General features: G+C 37.3%; 2 protein-coding genes across 2 annotated transcripts in view; one reads left to right on the top strand and one right to left on the bottom strand.

The window, feature by feature from the left end:
* LOC136263050 (uncharacterized) overlaps positions 1 to 11,112 on the bottom strand; it is a 308,373-nt gene extending 297,261 nt beyond the window's left edge. Inside the window, exon 1 of the mRNA XM_066057501.1 lies at positions 11,011 to 11,112. The gene's annotated coding sequence lies outside the window, so the exon portion shown is untranslated. The remainder of the gene's footprint in view (positions 1 to 11,010) is intronic.
* Positions 11,113 to 12,313: 1,201 nt separating this feature from the next.
* Positions 12,314 to 14,920, top strand: LOC136263480 (uncharacterized). Its single transcript, XM_066058005.1, has 6 exons — positions 12,314 to 12,511; positions 12,565 to 12,760; positions 12,808 to 12,945; positions 13,001 to 13,150; positions 14,217 to 14,366; positions 14,419 to 14,920. Exons 1-6 carry the CDS (start codon positions 12,458 to 12,460, stop codon positions 14,619 to 14,621), a joined length of 891 nt encoding a protein of 296 aa, XP_065914077.1. The 5' UTR covers positions 12,314 to 12,457; the 3' UTR covers positions 14,622 to 14,920.
* Positions 14,921 to 22,346: the final 7,426 nt, after the last annotated feature.

The following is a 22,346-nucleotide window of genomic DNA, read 5'->3' as shown; positions in this document are numbered from 1 at the left end:
GAGTGTGTTATTTTGGTGCAAAAATGGTGGCCGTGCTCTGCTTAGTTTGGCCCCTAGCCTTGCAACTGTGGTCAGTGAGGCAGGCAATCAGACTAAAATTTGAGTTTTGGCAAATTTTTTTTTTAATCCAGCCACTTGTAAGTGTTTTGTTGTATTTAATGCTGTTCTATGTATTACATGGACTAGTACTATTCCATAAAGGTGATTTTCATGGCGTAAAATGTCCACTCAAAATTTTCGCTGCAATCCCAACTTAAACAGTACCATCGTACCATTTTGATATGAAGCTTAAATATTTAAAGGGAAAAATTTTCGTTAATTTCAAGGTTTCATAAACTATCAGTAAAATGTTGTCTTTGAAATATTTAGACCTCCACATATAGGATTGTCTTCAAATTTGTAAAATTTCACAACATTGTTAAAGTTCCCATCATAAGCTCAACAAGGTGTAAGAAGCATTTAACACTCATAATATTAAAGTTGTTAGTTTGTCTTTGTTTCAATATACCAATCTCCATCAGCAGCACTTACACAAGGCAAGGTGGAGCACATCAGTGCTATGAAGTACAATGGAACACTTACAATTAGTATAAAGAACTGTTACTCAATTCCTATAATTAATATTATTTTTGCAGAAATTTGCTAATTAAACTAATCTATACAAAAAAAGCCAAGCTGTGAAAAAAGGGTGCAGCCTCCAAAAAGCCACGGTAAAAAAACGATGTGAAATCCAAGATAGTGGCCAAGAAACGACTGTGATGGTAAGTTAATGACAAAAATTTTAATCACAACAATTCAGGTGAATTTTTGTTGCCTTTTCCACGTTTCACTAGGATTCAGCACACCTCGTAGTGTAACTTAGTGGTCTTTTAATCTGATTTCTTAAAAACCACTGAAAGATTGTTCTACAAAAATTAATCTACCTTTCTACCTATTTTCAGCTGATTCCATTAACTAGTTTGTCTGGTAGGCATGGCAAGTAATACTTTTTTATTAACAAAACTCAATCACGCACCTTTTTTTCACATGGTTGGCATATTTATTATAACTCCATGACTGTTAGTGTGATTTCTTTCAAATTACACTATGACGGCTACTCCACATACAGACAGATTTTCAAATCATTGCTTCACACAGTTTACCCTGTGGCCATGACAAAAATCATTTTCAAAAATCGCATATAACTCCATTGTTCTTTATCCAACGTGTATGAAATTTGGACTACAGTTTTTTTTTACTGCCCTCCAAATTTGAAGAAAATTGCCTAGCATGCATGAGTTTTAGCAATTTTTCTCTAATTGGAACGAAAAGAAGAAGCAGAAGAAAAATACGAAGAAACTAAGACAAACTTTTTTGAAGGGGCATATCCCAGGGCAAATATAGCTCAAATTGGAAACTGGAGGTGCGCCCTACTCCAAGGGAATTTCCACAGCAAAAACATTTAATTTTCTGGTCAGGCACTATTGATCTATGGATGCGTGAAAGCAGCAATTTCTTGGTTCTTGTAAAATACACACTAGTCTGTCATGCACCCATACTGGGCCATACGACACACTATCATGTGTCTTGATTTTGCATGTTTCTGGCATGTAATGAATGACCATGGTGTGGTATGGCTTCTTGTTGTCACACTTTGTGATTATATCCACTAGCAACAAAGATATGAAAAGTGTGCTAGATCTTAAGATTGCACTGAAGCCATTGTGCCCGTTAAATTATAGGGAGCACAGGAAACTTAAATTTGCATGTTAGTTGCTGATCTTTCTTGTTTCAACATGCGTTATTGTAATAGTTGCTACTAGTGTACTTTTTCCCTGTTATCTTTACCAGAATAAGCCACGTATGGTTCACGATTGTATTTTACTTGAAGTATCACACAACCATAGTGTGCAAAGTGAAATGTAAATTTTAATAGACACGCTCACTTGTAATTGATTATAAGTATCCATTAAATGTAAGCATTATGCGAAAAACCTGAGTAATTCAATTTTTGCTGGTGTAGGTGGCTATTAGAAAATTTAAACTTCAAACTTCTTATTCAGTTGTTACACAGCTATGCACAGATAAACAATTAAAGGATTTTATGCCAAACTTAAATTTGACATGTCGATAATGTACAAAAGGCTATTCAAAAGAAAAAGCAGCAAATTCTCAGACACCAAAGCAGGTATTGCTATTTCTACAATGCCAACCATTCAACCAACTCCCAAGATACACGAACGCCCTAGCGAAATTATGTCACCCATGTAGCCAACTAACAAGTGCACAAAAGTGGTCTCCTTTGGGGGGCCAAACACAGGGGAGAGCAAATTTTTCTAGAGTTAGGGTTAGGGTTCACTTTTATCTACTAGCTTTGGTTCAGCTTTATCTTTGTTACTATACAATAGGTAGATCATTATTTTATAATTTATTGTCTTGCATTTAACAAAAATTCAGTGACCTAGCTGGCAACTAGCAGTGGTAGCATGATGGTTAGGACTATGATGTACTGTGATGCATGCTGCAGCGGCCTGGGTTCGAGCTCAGACTTTTCCAAACTTGTTTTTTGAGTTAAAGTCAAAGTGTGTCCAAAACAATACGCCAGGGGAGACTAGTCTGGCGGCATAGTTTTGGTTCACTTTTTTTGCTTTGTTTTTGTGTTTGATATACCTATGATCCTTATTAGACTTTAATTTTCCTTGTACTAGTTTGTTTACTTTGTTGTAGCATAATTATGACTAGTGAACCCACATAATAATTAAGTAGTGAAGTAAGAAAGGTCGCCTATATACCTGCATATATTCTACAAATACAACGAAGGTTGCTTATATACCTGCAGATAAAAGGAAGGTCACCTATGTACATACCTGCAGATATTCTACTTAAAAAGGAAGGTCGCCTATGTATTTGCAAATATAAGTACATAAAACTTTTTGGAAATTTGAAATAGAGTAGGGACCACAGCACATCAATAAAAAGTACCAAAACAAGCCACAGTAGTGCAGTAGTACATGACATAGGAGGGGTGTCAGAGTAGGTCCGACAGACCCGGCAATTGCCGGACCAATCCCTGTCATAAGAAGATCAATATACTCTAATAGAGCAGTCAGACAACCAGTCAGGTACGCTAATAGAACAGTCGGTGGCTGAACTACACTATATAATAACCATATAAAAGGTGATCTAAGGATGTAGCACACCACTACTATCTGTGTGAAAGTTTTAGTTGCCTGACCAATCCAAAATTACTTCCTACTCCTCTGCAGAGGGAAATCTAGGAGGTAGTGTTGGGGGGGGGGGGGGGGGGGGCTAAGGGAGGAGCAAGAACATTCGGTATGTATTCCACAAAGAGAAGTATGGAACTCTAACACAAGTTATATTCATTTGCATAACTTTGGTTACTGGATGAATGATATACACTCTAAGATTCTGGATATCTTCTGAGAGAATTTTTAAAAATTACACCTCCTAGGCTTGAGCATTTTATATAGTTACTTAGCAAATTATATGCTTTGCAAAGCAGTTAGCCTATCTAAGATATACCTGTTTGATGGTAAAGTGTACTAACTAAATCAAAATAAGGCAGTACCTAAAACAAAACAATGCAGTATTGTTATAATTTACAAAAACTTATTACTGATGACATTATAATTGTGGGTGTTCTATTAGAGTAGTGACTGCTCTATTAGAGTATCTCAATCTTGGCACAAATGTCAAACTTATTTACCTCAATTTCTTCACAGTGTACAGTTTATAGCTGTAAAGTGCATTTATAACTCCTTTCTTCCATCTTCCCATTGGCTTTCTGTATTTTAATACAATGTGAATGATTCTACTTGTTTTGGTGTCATTAAATATAGTCCTGTAAGGTTCAAGGGGACAAGAGAAGGGCTGAGGTTGGGGAAGCCCCTTTGGCACCCCTCAGATACACTTAAATCACAGTAAAACAATAAATTTCTACAGTGCTCAAGATACCATAATGGAAATACACAGAAGGGATATAACACTTCATATTATTTTACTGTGATTTAATATCATGGACTACTCCAGCTTGTTTCAGTACTTTGTATCGATGTGCTATGGTCCCTACTCTGGTTGAAAATTCCTTGTGTACTTGTTTGTTAACTGTTTTGCAAAATGAAATCATTATGACTGGTGAACCCACACATACCGCATCAAAAGAAAGAAATAATGCTGCATGCCCCAGCTATCAATTATCATCTCTGAAAAGTAAAGTATTCATTATACTTTTTTGTCAGCTATGTTCAACCCGTTACACAGCATTATGAAAAAAGAACTGTTCGAAAAGCACCTCAGCTATCAAAGTAGCCACTATGAGAATATGGATGATTTCCGTTGAGAAGGGACACCATCACAAGCTACCGCTGAATCAATGAATTGGAGTAATTAAAAAAGAATGTATTGTATGTACTGCGGTATACAAAAAGGCACATGTCCGGCTAAAGCAATGTGGAACAATCAAAAAATCAACCCTGTAACCTTAGCCGCTAACACATTACACTTATCTGAAGGCATCAATCAATCAAAAATTTTCACTAAATATTTCACAGCATCTTGTTGAAAACGTTTTGAGGTAAAGGCTTGGTTGGGCTTAGTTTCACCAAACCAATTCTACTTCATCATTGTGAGGGAAAAGTGAGGCTGGTTTTTGGGTGATGTTTCTTCATGGGCCACGCCCAAACCTTTGTGGTCCCTACTATACAGTGATAAGAAAGGTTACCTACACTTGTATATAGTCCATTACCATATCTGCAGGCATAGGCAACCTTCCTTGTTTATGCCCATGATCCCTAATCAATCTTAAAATATTTCCTTGTACTTGTATGATTTCATATACTTTATAAGTCATCAATTGTGACCCACTGAGCGAACACTTGACTAGTTTACATTTTTATCAAACTTCTTTTTATAACTTCTTTGTTATCCAGAGGGAAAAACCAATGGGCTGTCAAAGTTTCAGCCTTATCTGGTAAATAGTTAAAGTATTATAGCAATAAACAGCAGGAAGTGTAAAACAATTGATTTGTACAGTGAAAAACTTACAGGCACTCATTAATCGATCATAACTCAACCAGCTACGTATGAAGATGGGACTTGGCTCATTGTCTTCACAATGCACTGGGGCATTCAGAAAGGTATGGTTTTTATCCAACATATACCCATGCATTTAAGCTGTTTAAACTTAATATTTTACTGCAACATAAATAAACGCTCATAGCTAAAACATGGCACTGAAACAAAACAAAGATATTCTTACTTACCATTAACAGGCAAATCCATTTGTCACTTAGTTATGTATATCTCAATTTCAGCCTTGTTTTACTTCACTGTTTACTGAAGTGATCAAAATGTGCATAAAATTATTTTATAGTTTGCAATTTTTACTCAATGCATTTCAATGCAGTTATTCCCAAAAACAGAACTGTGCTAACTAGTCAGGTTTTCACGCAGAGGGTCACAAATATTAACAGATTTGTTCCTATTCAGCAAAAGCATACAACAAATTAATGCACTGAATAAGCCTATTCAACTAGAAGGGAAGCATGGGCACCTTAGATACTTTGCTCTTTGATCGCTCACAGAGCCTACTTAGAAAGGCATTTTTAATACCTCAGAAACTCACTATTCCACATTAAACTAGCAGGAAAAACCTATATGGGTTCTAGTTCAATTGCACAGCAGCCAACTGTGGACATATACCACCACTTAGTTTATCTTTCTTTTTTACAGATGGAGGGCAGCCAGGTCTGGTCACCCGGGTCATCCGGGTCAGATCCGATTTAAAAATTATCCAGGTCTGACCCGGATTGGATCACGTGTGAAGCAAAATAAATTAGTTGGATGGTACAGGTATAAATGAGTCATAGTCACGTCCTAATGCAATCCAGCTTCTTTCGTGAGCCACACCCACTTATTGTACGACTGCCTGCAGCCATACGTGTAGCCATGCCCATTTATCGGTGATATTAAAGTCTACAGGTATGCACGAAACTATGTGCTGCCTGCTGACTTATGTGGAGCCACGCCCATTAATTGATTGTTGGTGTTACGAGATACGGTCAAGGCCAGCTTATTTCGTGAGCCATGCCCTTTTATATCGGGAATGTGTCATATTTTTTAAATATTAGGTATGCACAAAGCCACACCATAGATAATCTATGTCCACACCCACTCGTAGGAAATGTACCTTGCTTTTTGTAAACTTACTTGGAATAATGCCCACTGACTAACATCATTTAAGTATAGACACCCTCGTGCTTAACGTGTTAGTCGACACTCAAAACATGATCCTTGGCACACGCCTCACTTTTAAATATTCTGGGTCACATCCAGGTGAAATCTGGGTATGACCCGGGTGACCCAGTTTCAATGCTGATGGAAGGGCACTATTATCTTTAGAGGGGTAACACAGTGGTTACAAAATCACTTCCATGGAAAGAAATGTATACATGCCATTGGAGCATAAGTTTGAATTGCCTCAGGTTTACCTTCTACATAATTATTTAGAGAGTTACAAGAGATATTTAAAATCAAATAGTGAAGTTGATTCTAAATGAGTTTTTGTATAATAACAAAATTAGTGCGATTCTGACACTTTATTAAGGTGGCAATAAAGCAATGACACACACAAGAAGCCATAGCAAATACATATGACGTAACATATCATATGTGACCAGATTTTACAAAACCGATCCAAATCGCACATCAGGCAAAATCAAACTAACACCACCAGTGGATAGCTACACTATCGTACTGGTAGTTTTGACCACTCGGTTTTGACACTCAGTACCACTCAAACTACTCGAGGCTGGTTTCAGCAAACGTCTTTTCTGGGGTGAGTGTAGAGCCCGAATGGCGGTTTAAGGCCTTGTGAAGGACCTGGCTTGGCAAGAATCAGTGGACAGCCTGATAATGTAGGCCAGACATTCTTTCTGTGGATTCTGCTACATATCAACCACTAAGGTGCCAGCACAGCCCTGTAATCTCGTCTCTGGACTCCAATCGTGGTCTACCTCCATTTTGAAGTCTAACCCTTGCCCACCCCGCCACCCTCCACCCCTTTGTGAGCACTCGTAATACTACTTCGCTCGTCCAACAGCTCAAATTTTCTATCTTATTTGGAGGGAAACTCTACAAGCAGCTACAAGTACTGGAAGTGGTCTGAAAGGTAACAGATTGATGCATCTTTAGTGTAAATTTCATACGTGTGCTTGCTATCCTTGGAGAGTTATGCTGGCTTGAATCTTTAATACCGTTTATCTCGAAACTTCTAATGTGTGATTTTGATCATTTTTCCAAAATCCAGTCACATATACTGCGCAAGTTGTGGTAAATCAGGCGGGCTAATTCGGCGCAAAACCATAATAAACTTACCAAGCATAGCCACGAATAACAGGTAAGTTGTTAGCAAAAACAACAAGCAGCTGCTGTTACACAGTTCAGGTGGAATGTAACTCACCTTTACAACAAATTGACAACCTTGACAGTGTGAAAAAAGCCACTACTTTTCTCTGTAGACAGGTATGAATGTAAGCAATAGTGTCTGAATAATTCTACATATTGGTATATCATATATCCATTCTATGGCTTCTTCGCTTTGTGCAAATGGTGGAACAAGGCTCTCATCTGCTTGTAAACGCCATATATTTCGACTTGTAAATCGTTTCCACTTATTGATACATAGAATGATTCTTGTAATAGTATGCTTTCATCATGTGAAGTATTGGAGCTAAAACTTGAGGTTATTGAGAGATAACACGTCTTCTGTGGTCCACTAAGTACCACCGATTTCTTGGTTTGAGAGCAGTTCTACGCTTTATACTCTCTACGAATGATAGATTCCTGTATGCATAGTTTATTTGTATGCAAAATTAAGTACTAGCTTTCAATACATGTATGTCTTAAATTGAGACCATGTTGAGACACAGCAGATTGTTGTCAATAATGCGCGTTATTGCTTTAGCGCCACCTTAAGAATGACAAAAGAGCTCCACAATTTTATACCAATTAATCAATATGCATCGGTCTATTATTGTTTGTTCTTCCTCACTGAAGTGCTATTTGGTCATCACTGGTTTTTCAAGCTGGGTTTAAAAACACTTGGCTAAAAACGAGTGTTATCCTTATAACCTGCATCGTTGGTTAAAACTAACCCAAGTAGCATTTCTTCCAACAACTCTTCTGTGATCTCTTAAAGATTCATGGGGAACAAGTCACCAGGCAACATTCAAATAACATCCACTTGTAGGATGAATTTGCCACACATTTGTAATGCGAGTTGCCATGCAATTAGGCATTTAACATAGCTGATTGATGTAAAAAAAGTTATTTCCCTATACTAGTACAAAACAGCTGTGATGTCACTTTCTTACATATTAACAGTGTGGGGTTAATGTGTTACATAATATTATTACTTCTGGGGTAACTAAGTAATATAACGTAATACACTATAAAAACAGGTAATATAACTCAGGTTACTTTACTTACAAATGTAACCCATTACCTAAGTAATATAGTTACTCTAATATTACGCAATATTGTCCAACAACGCAATGATGTCATGTGATAAGGTAGTAGTTTCACACGTGACAGCTTAAGACTATGGACAAAAAGTAATATAATATGTAATGCTATTATAGTTACTCTATTTTTTTTGGGGTAATATGTAACTGTAACTAAATAGTTCCATTGCAAGTAATATGTAATATGTGACCGACTTTTGGAAAACCGTTGAGATACGCACAATAGTACTTTTGTAATAAAACGCATTTTAAAACTATGGGTAAAAAACGCAAGCTCCAGAAAAAAATTATGCAAGTTTTTATCGCCTCACTGGTAGGTGAATTAAGCCTCCAATGGATAAATCCTGGACATCACGGTGTTCACCTGGTCATATGGAGTACTAAAATCTATGTTTCATCTCCATACATGAAAGGATTTCAAAGTTACAGACATTTGTTTACGTTGCGGCAACGAAAGAATTTACCAACGATCGTTTTTCAGTGAATTTGCCTTAATTCTCGAACACAGAAGCATGCCTGGGGGAAACCGATATCTTGGTGGATGCACAAATTCATGGCAAACACAATGAGCAAAGATTCAATTCCGTACGTCATTGTATCAGTAAGTTATGATGGTTTATGTAAGCACCTGTAGACTCTTTTCTCAATAGCTTCTGTACATATCAATTTATTTGCTCGTCCGGCTGTCTAGTGCTATATTTCCAGTGCTACTTAACTTAGGAAACTGAAACTTAGCTAGTCCATTCCTCTGTCCCTGTAGAAGACATAGAACAAATAAAATCCATTTTGAAAATTGTGCGGATATCAACGGTTTTCTAAAATTAGGTCACATATGCAGCTAGTTACTTTTACAAAGTACAGTATGAGCAGAAATTTTGGGGTGGAATTAAATTGGCAAATCGGCGGACGTTCACAAATCACCAAATTACAATATTACCATTAGTGTTTCTAATATTTTAACCAATTGAATAGGTGAAAGATCAAGTAAGACGCAAGGTGTGTATCTATATCAATGTACTACTGGAGGTCAGCCAGCTGTTAATCAAACAATTCTACGATTTTCTGTATAAATATCACAGATTAAGGAGGTCCTATATTATTTCCCCGAACAAAGATACCACTTGAGGAAGTCAAGATACACCTCGAGAAACACGTATCATAACTGGCTACTTGGTATGGAGAATGTTCCCAATCACCTTATTTCCTTTTGCTACACTGTCATGGATTCTCCCCAAGATTCTCCCTCTCACATGAAACTCCCTCCAGTATGCGGGCCAAGGAAGTAAATGTACACTGATACATCTTTGTAAACGAGAAGCCAGCTATACAATTTGCTACCATGCGGGCTTGTACCTGCCAGTATTCAGAATTTTCACACAATAGCAGTCACTATTATTCTGACCACAATTATGGAACGGGTGACGAACTGGGCGTAACCGACTTGTCACACTATACAGCCGGAAGGGAGTGTATAAACAGTGGAATGGACTACTGGAATGGTGGAATACTGGAATGGTGGAATGGATTTTTTTTTAAGTTCATTGTCAGTTTTTACATCCAAATAAGTACAACTCCTCTCCTTAAGTAAGCAAATAAATAGGATTCCCCATTGAAGTCAGCTCAATTAGCATACTATTCCTCACCACAACACTTGTATGACTTATAACTCAATACTTTATTACTTGTCTGAAACTGTCTTAATGAAAGTTCAGTTCATTGTGCAATCTGGCACTGCCACAACGAACTTTAGCTTAAATTTGTTTTTTGACATAATTGTGGAAAAGGCTCATTGTAAATACTTACAAGATAGTCCCTTTTCACTTCACCCAAAGATTTACGCTTAGGCTCCTAGGACAGTAGTATCTGCTCTGCCTTCTGTTTCGTTTTCACCCTCTAGTGCCTAACTGGTAAAGTTGATAATAAATGAATGAATAATTCGAATGTACTTTTACAATGCGTACATGTAATCAGCTAGCTACAGTAGCTAACTTTTTATCATTTGGGAACAAGGGTTAAGTCAGGAGTCTTCTTGGTATTCCCAATAAACTGCTATTGTGCATGTTCATAACTGACTTTACAGTACATTACATAGGTAAACTTTGTCTATGGTGAAGTGAAGTATGCTAAAAGAGCTGACTTCAAGGGGAATCCTATTTATTTGCTTATTTAAGGGGTAGAGTTGTACTTATTTGGATGTAAAAACTGATATTGAACTTTAAAAAATTCCATTCCACCATTCCAGTATTCCACCATTCCAGTAGTCCATTCCACTGTTTATACACTCCCCAGCCGGAACACTGATCAGCAGAAAAAGCACAGCCGGGATTTCCTTCACCAGGTTCCTAGTTGCCAAAAAGCACAAACCTACATACTTTCACTACAGTACTGCCGGAGTGAGCATTCAGTTGCTTTTTCCGCAAAGCGTGGAGTTTTGTGTAAACTAGCCGATGTAAACATGGTAATGCAATTGTCAAATATCATAACTTACTAAACAACGATGATAACAACGCCGCGTCACAGACACTTCCTGAGAACAGTCGACTCTCTGAGAAACACGAGCTGAAAAACTTTTCCTGGAATTGTAAAGGGGATTTTTTGTGATGTAATGGAATTATTGGCGCCTGATATTATTATCATTATTATTGTGTAGAATTGTATTAATTAACTATGGACACAACAACAATAATGCCAAGGGACTCTGAAGATATATTCCATAGCTGAATAATATTTATAGGCTAAAAGCCGACTTAATAATTTATATGCATCATTCTAGTTGAAGAACTTTAAGCGACTGCCCCTTATTATTATTATTATTGATTAGCAAAGCCCATTGGGTAAATCGCTAATGTACAAAAACAAAATTTTAGTGTCTATGCATTTTGCAAACGGTTCTTGAAAGTAAGTAAGTCTATATTGTCAAGATCTTCCATATCTAAATTGTTCCAGTCTGGTATTGATCTTGGTAAGAAAGAGTTACTATATCGATTTGTTCTGGCATACAACTGTAATAGCTTCAAGGGATGGTTTGCCCTGGTACTTGTTGCAGGAGATAACACTGGCAGATACTGATTTGGAACATAAATTAATTTGTTTACAAACTTAAACAACAGCATCAGACGTGCCTGTTTCCTACAATCTTCCAGTGTTGGCCATTTTAATTCCACTAACATTTCAGTTATGCTGTCCCTATGATTCCTTCTCCAAGGTCTATTTAACACGAAACGTGCAGCACGATGTTGTATCATCTCTAACTTGTGAATGAGTGATTATTGATGTGGATCCCAGATAGAAGAGCAGTATTCAATAGATGGCAAGACGATCTGTTTATATGCATGTTCTTTTAAGTCAGGTGGACAATGGTGGAGAGTTCTTCGCAAAAATCCCAGTAGACGATTTGCTTTATTGCACACTGAATTTATATGATGCCCTTGTGTGGCTCTTGTAGAATGTTGGTGGAAGTGAAAAATTCACACATGTACATCCATGAATGATTTTGTGAAATGAAGAAGTAAACATATATAATTCTTTATGCATGTCACCAAGAGTATGATGTCACCTCAATCAAGTACTACACCCATCCGGCGTTGAAACCGGGTCGGGTCATCCGGGTCACATTTTCTCCGGGGTCATCCGGGTCTGACCCGGATTGGATCACGTGAGAAACGAAATTGTTCGTTTGACGACGTGGAAACTTATAAACGCTATCGCGTAGCTCTTTCGTGAGCCACGCCCACTTATCGCATTACCAACATACGCTCAGCCACGCTCATTTGTTAGTAAGTGACGGGATTTTGAAGGTGACAGTCAACGGATGCCACTGTGCATTTTGGAACACCACCAACCTCCCTTGTCGTCATATTTTTGCTGTGCGAGAAAGAAAGAAACACCCTTTATTTACTCCCTTACTTCTTGCGGAACGTTGGACAAAGGATTATATGAGAGATGCTTACTATAAAAAATCAGAATTAACAGTTGAGGCTTCAAGCAGTGTGAGTAGTATATGATTATACAGCTATAAAATTCACTATAATTGTATGTACAGATTTCAAGTATTGGGCATGGACCACAGCGGTCATGTTTAACACAGCACCAGAAATACCATAAAAGCCATATTGTTGCTGTGGAGTTAGCTTCTCTTTCTTCCGAGGTTGGCATGACTGAATTCACAAGAAGGTACACTTTGCTACAGACCTTGAGAGATATATGGACATCTGGAAGGGATGCAATTCTTTGTGCAGGTATGTAATCACCCGTATTTGTTAATATTTTTATGACATTTATGCAGCTCAAGATCAGCACTGCAGTGACCAAAGAGGAACTGTTGCTGTTACTGCAAGTCAATCCCTTGTTGGTTGTGTCAGTGAAGGTCACAGTGCTAATCAGAATGCTAGGAATGAAGGCAGTCAAGCTGTTGAGAATGCTGGTGAGTGTGGACTCACAAACATTTTCAGCACTTATGCAATGAACTCTTTTGATAGGTACATGTACGACACAATCTAATGCTGTTTGTAGTAATAGTAGTGGATCAAGTACCAGCCATGGTGATAATGAAAGTGATGGTACAAGAAATAGTGAAGTAAACACTACAGAAAATCACCTACTTGAAAAGAATGATCATCATGATCAAGGTACTTTGTAGTTTAATGACTACTTACTCAAATGTTGCATAGGATATCAGCTGCCTGTACCATTGGTAGACACAGTGCAAACTAGAAGCAATGGTGTGCGTGCGTGCGTGCGTGCGTGCGTGCGTGCGTGCGTGCGTGCGTGCGTGCGTGAGCCAAGTGGCTAGAACACCTGCCTGATAGTCAAAACATTCTAGGTTCAGTACCTGGTTATGCAGTTACAGTTGTTTCCTTGAGCAAGAAATTTTCTTCACATTACTTAGCTGCTCATGGGGACCTGATGACTTTGCATTACTCAGGTGCTAAAAGTCAAATCCTATTGGGGCAAGACTAATAAAATACAAGAGGTTGTATCATGTCTCACACTTGAAGGTATTGTTAGCCAACCTTCACCCGACATGAATAGTTGGCATTTGCTTCCTGAGTTAACACCTGGTAGCCATTTGATGTTACAACTCCCAGTGTCCACTAGGTAATTTTGATGTACGTAGTATGGTAGTTGAAGGGTTTGATGGTAGCCATTTGATGTTACAACTCCCAGTGTCCACTAGGTAATTTTGATGTGTGTAGTATGGTAGTTGAAGGGTTTGATGGTAGCCATTTGATGTTACAACTCCCAGTGTCCACTAGGTAATTTTGATGTGTGTAGTATGGTAATTGAAGGGTTTGATTCTTGCATTTGCTTTGTGCAAGTGTACATATACCGTAAATCAGGAAAATTTCAATGCAGAAAATTTTCGTCTTAAAATTTCTATGCTACATATTTTTGTCACTTTTGACGGAATAGCTAGCTATACGTTAATATTTGTATACACGAATTATCCATATAATAGTTAACAATAATTTGTTGTTTTAATTTTCATCAATACAGCCAGCGATGAAAATCTTTTGACGACAAACTTTTCCTGTTTTACGGTAATACAGTATGTGTTGTGTGTGTGCATGTTTGTGTATAGTATGTGTATTGTGTGTGTGTGTGAAATAGTGTAATCAGTAAATTACCAGGGGTGGTATTAGAACTGTGGTACAAACTTGCAAAACATTTATCACAATCTGATTGCATCCACAGAGTTACAAAGTATTAGGTTACCTAGTAAAATGCGAAAGAGAGGAAGACCTAAAGGAGCTGACAAGACTGTTATTGGTCTCCCTAGAAAGAAGTCCAGAGGAAGCAGGCCTGTGTCATTCCTATACAAAGGTGCTAAGCAAAAGGAACTTGGTATGTATGTTAAATAACCTGTGTGGATCTTGGAAGATGTTTTCATTTTTAGTGATTTTAACCTGGTTTGTTGATCTACAAATTGCAAAGGACGCCATAGATGGGAGCCAAATTATAGAAGAGTATGATGTAGAAATGAGACCTGAGATGGTTTCATCATCATGCACTGATGAAAATGTCTGCTTAGATATGTGCAGGAAGTATTGCACCCGGGAAGCATGGGCAGCTATTAACAGTGTAGTATCTATAATTTAAGCCAATCCCACATGGTATTGTGGAAGATGCACAAGGGAGATAATTGACGATGAACAGAATTCAATTGTTTGTGAAAGCTGCTTAGTATGGTACCACTTTAATTGTGTTGGTCTCAAAAGATCACCGAAGAGGAGAGTATGGATATGCCGCTCATGCTTTGAAGAATCTGCTGACCAATAGGTAGCCCAAGATTATTTCACGAAGTAGTCAAACATTAATTAATTTAAGAAATTTCTTCTTTGCTGTACTGTTATAGTTCAAATGATCAATTCTGTACTATAAAAGGTGCAGCCAGTAAATGACAACTAAAAATAATAATCACTTTCCTGGTATATAGACAATATACAGAATGACATGGTGTGTGCATACAGTAGATATGTGTGTATACAATGGAACTTGTGGACACTTTACAGAATTGGGATGTAAAACTTTGGAGTCGGATCTGTTGACTCCATTTTTCTTGATGTGGAGAATTTGTTAAAAAGTTGGTTTCACTATTTCAAATATTGATCTTTTGACCACAGGGGAACTTGAGCAGTACTTGAAATTGTTCCATGTTGGAGAGCTGCAACTTGATGTTATAATATGTAGATGTAATACCCTTCCCAAAATCTCAGATACACCCCTTAAATTGTGAGTGACAATTACACTGTATGTAGATCAGTTTGATCTTGAGACAGTCTAGCTAATATGTAAATATTTCCCAGGTTAAAACTGCATGCACCGAACACATTAACTTCCACACTTGTAGTGCTGAACTGACTATTAAGTTTGATATCCAAGAGCCCAAGTGTCTTAAATAATGCCTGTTTTTAAAGTAACACATTAACTTTCACTTGTCCTTAAATTCAATTTCAAGCTTTAAAAGTCTCTAAGGCAGGTTGACCTTTAAAATAGCATGCTCAACCAGCAAAAGTACCCTCAAATTTAATCTTGAAAGGCTTAAAATTCTCCTTGTTTTGAGAATGGTCTTATAGCAGCAACACTGATACATCAAACTCTATAGTAGTATACTATAATCTGGCTTCACCCAATGATCACGACTCAGCCTAGCTTGATAATTAGTCTGGCAGCTATTTAACCATGCAAGCTCCCTCTACATTCAGAGGAACATGTTGCTGTAGACCTTCAGTGCTGCAGGTCACTGTAAAGTGTTAATAATAAATAAAATAATAAAAGATTCGTTAACCAGACTTTTCAACTTGCACTGCATGAGTAGTTACTAATGATGACGATCAGTAGCTAATTTGAAGTGGATCACTACACTTCATTGTTCATGAGGAGTACCTATAACACTTAAAACACGGACTTAAAAATCCAGTGGACACTTTCCGGCTCCCCTGTAGAAAACCAGTCACTTTTTCAGTCCTCCGCTAGCTTTATTTAGGGTTTCCAACTCAAAATATGAAAGTGTCTCTTTTTGTTGTTTTTGGCGATTTTCACACAGCTTGACCTTTAAGATATAACAAACAACCATTTATTTGTTGTTAAAATGCTTTAGCACTTGGTATTAGTGTAGTTTTTAGCATGCGTAAATACTCAAAAAGTGGTCACGTGACCAGCAATTCAATAGGCGATATTCAAACAATAATTATGGCTAAAGCCAGTTCATAGGGTGAACTAGGACACAATTGTCATGTTTCTTACCTCAGTAACATTTTCTACATCGTGTAGTTCCGTAGCATGCACAAAGTGTGTAACTCAAACTATTGTGGGATCTTTGGTCACGTGACCACTTTTTGAGCATTTACGCATTCTAAAACTATGCTGTTACCAAGCGCTAAAGATATTTTAACAACAAATTAACACTTGTTTGTTATATCTTAAAGGTTGGCCTATGTGAAAATCGCTACAAATAATATAAATGAGCACTTTCGTATTTTGAGTGGAAACCCTACTTTATTCCGGTACTTTCTTCCACTTCAATGGATCAAGCTGGCCTCAAGTACGAAGTATTGGTGGTCTTCAACTGAAAGTACGCATCACTATTGGTGCTAAGGCTACTGATACGGCGCCCCGCTTAATATCTATGGCACGTGATGAACTGACGGAGCTGTAGCATTGGCAAACCACCTCCGGCTGCCGGAGCTCTAGACACATCGAAGAACGAAACCATCGGCGAAAATGGCACGGTGAGTGTTGTATAAGTTGTGCTATACTTATTCTTGTACAGTGACTAGTTAAGTAACTTTAGCAAAATCTCGAGCTATCCAGTCCACGTCTTTATATTACTCTAGGAGCTGATGGTGGGGCAAAGAAGTCTGATGCCCGGGCAATGCCCTGGCTTGCCCGGGTTTGGCTACGCCACTGGGTATATCAGCTCCAAGTAGACAACAGTAAATTTCAGATAATTGATTATAACTTCATGCAGATCTACACCACATAATCTTAATTTTGTTTTTTCACTATCACTTAATAGTATACTTGCTACCATGGCAACTATTATGGTTATGCCGCTCTTTGTATATTTATGGATTCAGACAGAGGCAGCAAAGACACTTTTATTTAGGATGGCTGGGGGTCTAGGTTGGTGATACCATAGTCGAAGACCAAAAAAAAAAAAAAAAGTCACTACCTGCTGGAAATAATTTCCCTCCACCAATCAGATTTTATCTCCTTATTTCTACATACATAGCTTGCTACACTGAAAATACTGTGATTGCTCTATTAGAGTATCTTGATCTTGACTGCTCTATTAGCTATATTATATTATCTTGAATATTATTATTGATGCAATTGAGCTAGGTTCTCCATCATAGCTAGATCCTTTGTAAGTTTACATATATACTAGCAAGTTTTGCAATAATTTTGTTTATGAAAGCTCTCATTAAGGCTAACAATTTGTAGGACCAAGCTTTGATTAAATGTGAACATTTCAAGCAACAATATTGGTGAAACAGCAGATGACATTGCAACTGCTTTATTAAGATCATGGTAGCAAGTATACTACCAAGATCATCAGGCTTAATTGGTAAGTTATTTTTGTGATTTCATGGGGTTTAGACTACATGGTTTCACATATGTATAGTATTGCAACATGCAGTAAAGATTTCGTAGATCAGAGTATTCATATAACTGTAAACTCTAGCTGATTAATATAGATGAGGCAGGTGAATTAAAATCCTTGACATTAGTACCTTGTAGCATTCCTAGCTTTTTAGTATCTAGTGTAACAGAATTAACTGATTATCTAAAAACTAATCAATTTCGCTGATTATAAAACATCATGTACAGCTAGTTACCTGTAAATAAATTCACATGGTTGATTCAACTTATTAATGTTCTAAAACAATTTATCAATAACTTTGCAAAAGTATCGAAGGTTCAGATAGAAACACTTTAACAGAGCAGTTAACTATATATAGCTGAATAGCTAGAACAGTCAAATTTTGTATTTTTTTGAAGCCACAGTGTACACATCAAGACACACGGTAGACCATTTAAATTAATAGTGTGTCGTGCGGCTCAAGAAGCCGGAGCGCCACACCGTGAGTATATTAACAGGAAGAAATAAAACGAATGTTTCACACCTATGTAGCTCTGTGATCCCTGTACCAATTGGAACCAAATTTGTTACAGAAGTGCCGGCCAGTTAGGGGAGTATACATACCAAATTTGAAGAAAATCACTCCAGCCATTTCCGAGATACGATCAAACACAATTTCATTTTAATTTTCTTTGTATTTTTCATCTTCATTTCGCACACTTCACAAAATCCTCCATAAAACACGAATGCGTGCTCGGGTCGGGCTGCAATTTGGCACACTTAAAGGGCTCATTAAGGCAGATCAAAGTACCAACTTTGGTAGCAATCCGATGAACATTCACAGAGTTATGACCGATTACTTGGGTAAAATGTGGTCGAGATCTGTCACGCCCACGGGGTAAACCCTTGGAGGAATGAGTTGAAAATTGATTTATAGATGGAGTGACCATCGTAGGAGTGCCTTTTTGTGGTTTGAAAGAAATAGAGATAAAGACCATGGAGATATGACACAAAATCCAACCCGTGTCAAAACTACGCGATCGAATTTTATGAATAAAAAACTATTATTTTTCACGCCTACCAGGCAAGGCGCTTTTAGTCTCGTGCCCAGACCGCTTTTTTTCTTATTGTGTGGGGGCGCCCCCACACAAAAAGAAAAAAAAGTGGTTTGGGCACGAGACTAAGGAGCTTTATCAGTGGCGTATCTAGACATTTTACTTTACCTGGGCACTGGGTGGGCACGCCACTTAGCCAAGCAACACATATACACATGCCCATCTTCATAATTATGGACATCAATATAGCGTCTAAAATAAGTTGTGCATCACTATCTATGTGCTATACCTACATTAGCCAGTGGCGGATCTAGGATTCTTAAAAGGGGGTTTCTGAAAATTGGTATAGCTAAAAAAGGCATCTGATGGCAATTCTCCAGAAAATCATGAGATTTTAGAAGCTCTGAGAGGGATTGTAAGCTATTTTTGGTTAGCAATTACAATACATTCAATGCTTTAAACTGTAAATAGTTACTAAGTACTATAGCTAACTATAGGGCAAATATGGTGACTACAAGCTGTAGCTTTGATTGCTCTATTAGAGTAGTTACTTGACTGCTCTATTAGAGTATCTCGATCGTTTTTAATGCAGTGGGAGATGAAAAGCGAAGTATTGCTGAGGGTTTAATAACTATAAATGGTGTTAGTTAAGTGCAACTGCATGCATGCTGCTGGTACATAGTTGTTTGCTATGACAAATTGTCAATACAATAATGTTTATGTATTGAGAATGCCACTAAGCTAAATTTAAAAGGGGGTTTCTATCGAAACCCCAGAAACCCATCTAAATCCGCCACTGTTAACTGCATGCAGGATAACTAATAACACCCTACTTGATACAAACGCTAGCTACTATCATCTTCTTCACACACAGTACACTGGAGGAAACTTTGAAGTTTCACACAGCCACATCTCAAAACGTCTCAAAAGTTGCTCTTGTCTGTTCACATCTTCGTCTTGAATGGGCACTATTCACCACACATTCATTTGATCTGTCACAATGCTGCAGTTGGTAGTCATATGATCTTCCTTCTATTAAGTGCCTTAATTACATTGGCAATACCACAATCAAAACCAATGCAAGGTCGCCGTTCTCCTTTGGAAAAAAGGCTTGAGTTGACATGGATTAGAGCTACGTAAGTTGTGCTAGTTATTCTTTACAATCATCATTGCTATAAATGGTTACTCAACATTGATGTTGAATAGCATTTACCCGAGCACGATTCAAATTAACTAGGGCCCAGGCCCGAGTGTAGATACACCACTGCACTTTATATAAGCCAAAATCAGTATGTAGCTGGAATAATCACATGAATAATCATCATAGAAAGTCCTTGCAGTAGTACATGTACAGAAGAATAGGATTACAAACTGCCACTGAGTTATGATTCGAAAGGCAACTACGTGTAGCAAATGCAAGATAGAGATACTCTAATAGAACAGTCACCCTAACAGAGCATTCAGTTACGTTTATAACTTACTCCATTATATTACATTGCAAGTTATTCTGTAGGGAATTCAGCTACAAACAGGTAATCTGATAAACAGTTCAGCTACCAGCAAATCACCCTGTAGAGAGTTCACCTAGAAACAAGTCACCCTGTAGAGAGATCAGCTAGAAGAAGTCACCTTGTAGAGAGAGAGTTCAGGGACAGCTACAAAGAAACCATCATGTGGAGAGTTAAGTTGCATATATCATCCTGTAGAGAGTTCAGTTACGAACAGATCACCCTGTTGAGAGTTCAGCTACAAACAAATCACCTGTAGAGAGATCAGCTAGAAGAAGTCACCTTGTAGAGAGTTCAGCTACAAAGAAACCACCATGTAGAGAGTTCAGCTGCAAACAAATCACCCTGTAGAGAGTCTCGGCTACAAAAAGACCACCCTGTAGAGAGTTCAGCTAAAAGAAGTCACCTTGTAGAGAGTTCAGCTGCAAAGAAACCATTAGGGACCTGCCGATTATGCTCATTATTTTACCTATTATGTTATGCTGCACTGCTCAAAAATTTATGTATTATTCTTAAAGTAATTAATGCTCAATATTTACCTATCATGCTCAAATTATGCTCAATATTTATACTTCAGTTCCCATGTTTTTCTAATAGCTTTACACTTAACAGTAAGTGGTTGAAGCACAGACTGTTTAATTTTGTTAAATACATGTCACAGAAAAGAATGATAAACTCTAATAGAACCGTCAGCCCTATATGTATACAAATTAACATGTAGCTAGATTGCAGCTCTTATACTACACTAAAAGATTAGTACTGGCTGGTGACTCTATAACTAATCACTTGATACTGCCAATAGAACATTTAGAGTCACTTTTATGTCTAGCTCACTTTGAACTTTACCTTTAATATTATTTTGTGTGTGTAATTAAGCTATACAAATTGTAAAATTCACACATACTTGGCTAAGTGTGTAACATAAATCTTATTAATCAATCAGATTCACCCAACGATGCTAACATCTGTCTAGTGTGTATCAATAGTTGGATGGTGGTTTATAGCCACTTAAATTTCACTGCAATATTATTTTATTTCAACATTAATATGTTATTTACTCTTGGTACTACTATCACTTAAAATTCATAAATCCACATCAGCCACAAGCACAATATCAGATTTACTGTTAATTGCAGTTATTATGTTATAGATTACAAAACTAGATGTATGCATAATAGAAATATTATGATTATATGTGTGCAAAAAGAACAGCTAAAAATTAACAGCAGTTTTAATTAGTGTTGTACAGATTTAATCTGTCTAAAGTGGTACAGGATCTTCTTCCTAACACGAGACTCTGAAATACCCATCTCTTCCAGATCTTTGTCTTCATACATAGAAAATTCACCTCCGTCAATTGTTTCATCTTCTTCAAAGAGGTGAAGATATTTACCAGCAATTTTCTTTTCTTTAAGCCAATCACACAGTTCCTTGTGGGTCATGTTCATGGCTTCTTGACTTGGTAAAACCACCAATGATGGTGAGACACTAGCTGCAGGGCCTGACGATGTTGCAGTTTGCGTATAGGTTTGCAAAATGACCTTCTTTAGGTCAGGATTCTCTTCAATTTTTTGAAGCACTACATAAGGAGCACCAGAGATGAAGCAAATGTACAATAGTTAGGAAACTATTATACTAGTCATCATAAAGAGTAATATCCACCCTGCATGCATACTGTTTTTACATTATGCCAAACAAGGCTGATGTCACTTCCCCTCCTAACCCTTAAACTTGCATTATTGCAACAAAAATGTACAATCATTATTAGTAATGTGTGGCTATAAAAAACTGTTTCTAAAAGCTTATGACTAACTTTGTGAACCAGTTTTGAATGAATAACACATGGAATGTTAGCTATTTTTATGAATGTTATTCATGTGAGTCTTATATATATATATATGTCGTGATATCCTATCGATCAGATCAAACAGTGCCAATTACAAATGGATACAATAAAGTAAGAAGGAGTTATCAACCATTTGTTGAAGGTATTCGTTTTATTTCATCTACACACTTTGTTTCATAGCAAGTTTAGTCCCAATACTTTTGTCATATCATAAACATTTAGGTATTACTACATTTGTGATTACTATCACATAAACTGGCACCAATTGTGTAACTACAGCCGTATGTGTAAAATAATTATTTCAACTGGTTGCTAGAGAATAATGTGTTG

The sequence above is a fragment of the Dysidea avara genome, chromosome 8 (assembly GCF_963678975.1).
Source record: "Dysidea avara chromosome 8, odDysAvar1.4, whole genome shotgun sequence".
NCBI lineage: Eukaryota > Metazoa > Porifera > Demospongiae > Dictyoceratida > Dysideidae > Dysidea > Dysidea avara.
The sequence above is the reverse complement of the archived record's forward strand: the minus strand, read 5'-3'. Positions and strand labels throughout refer to the sequence as shown.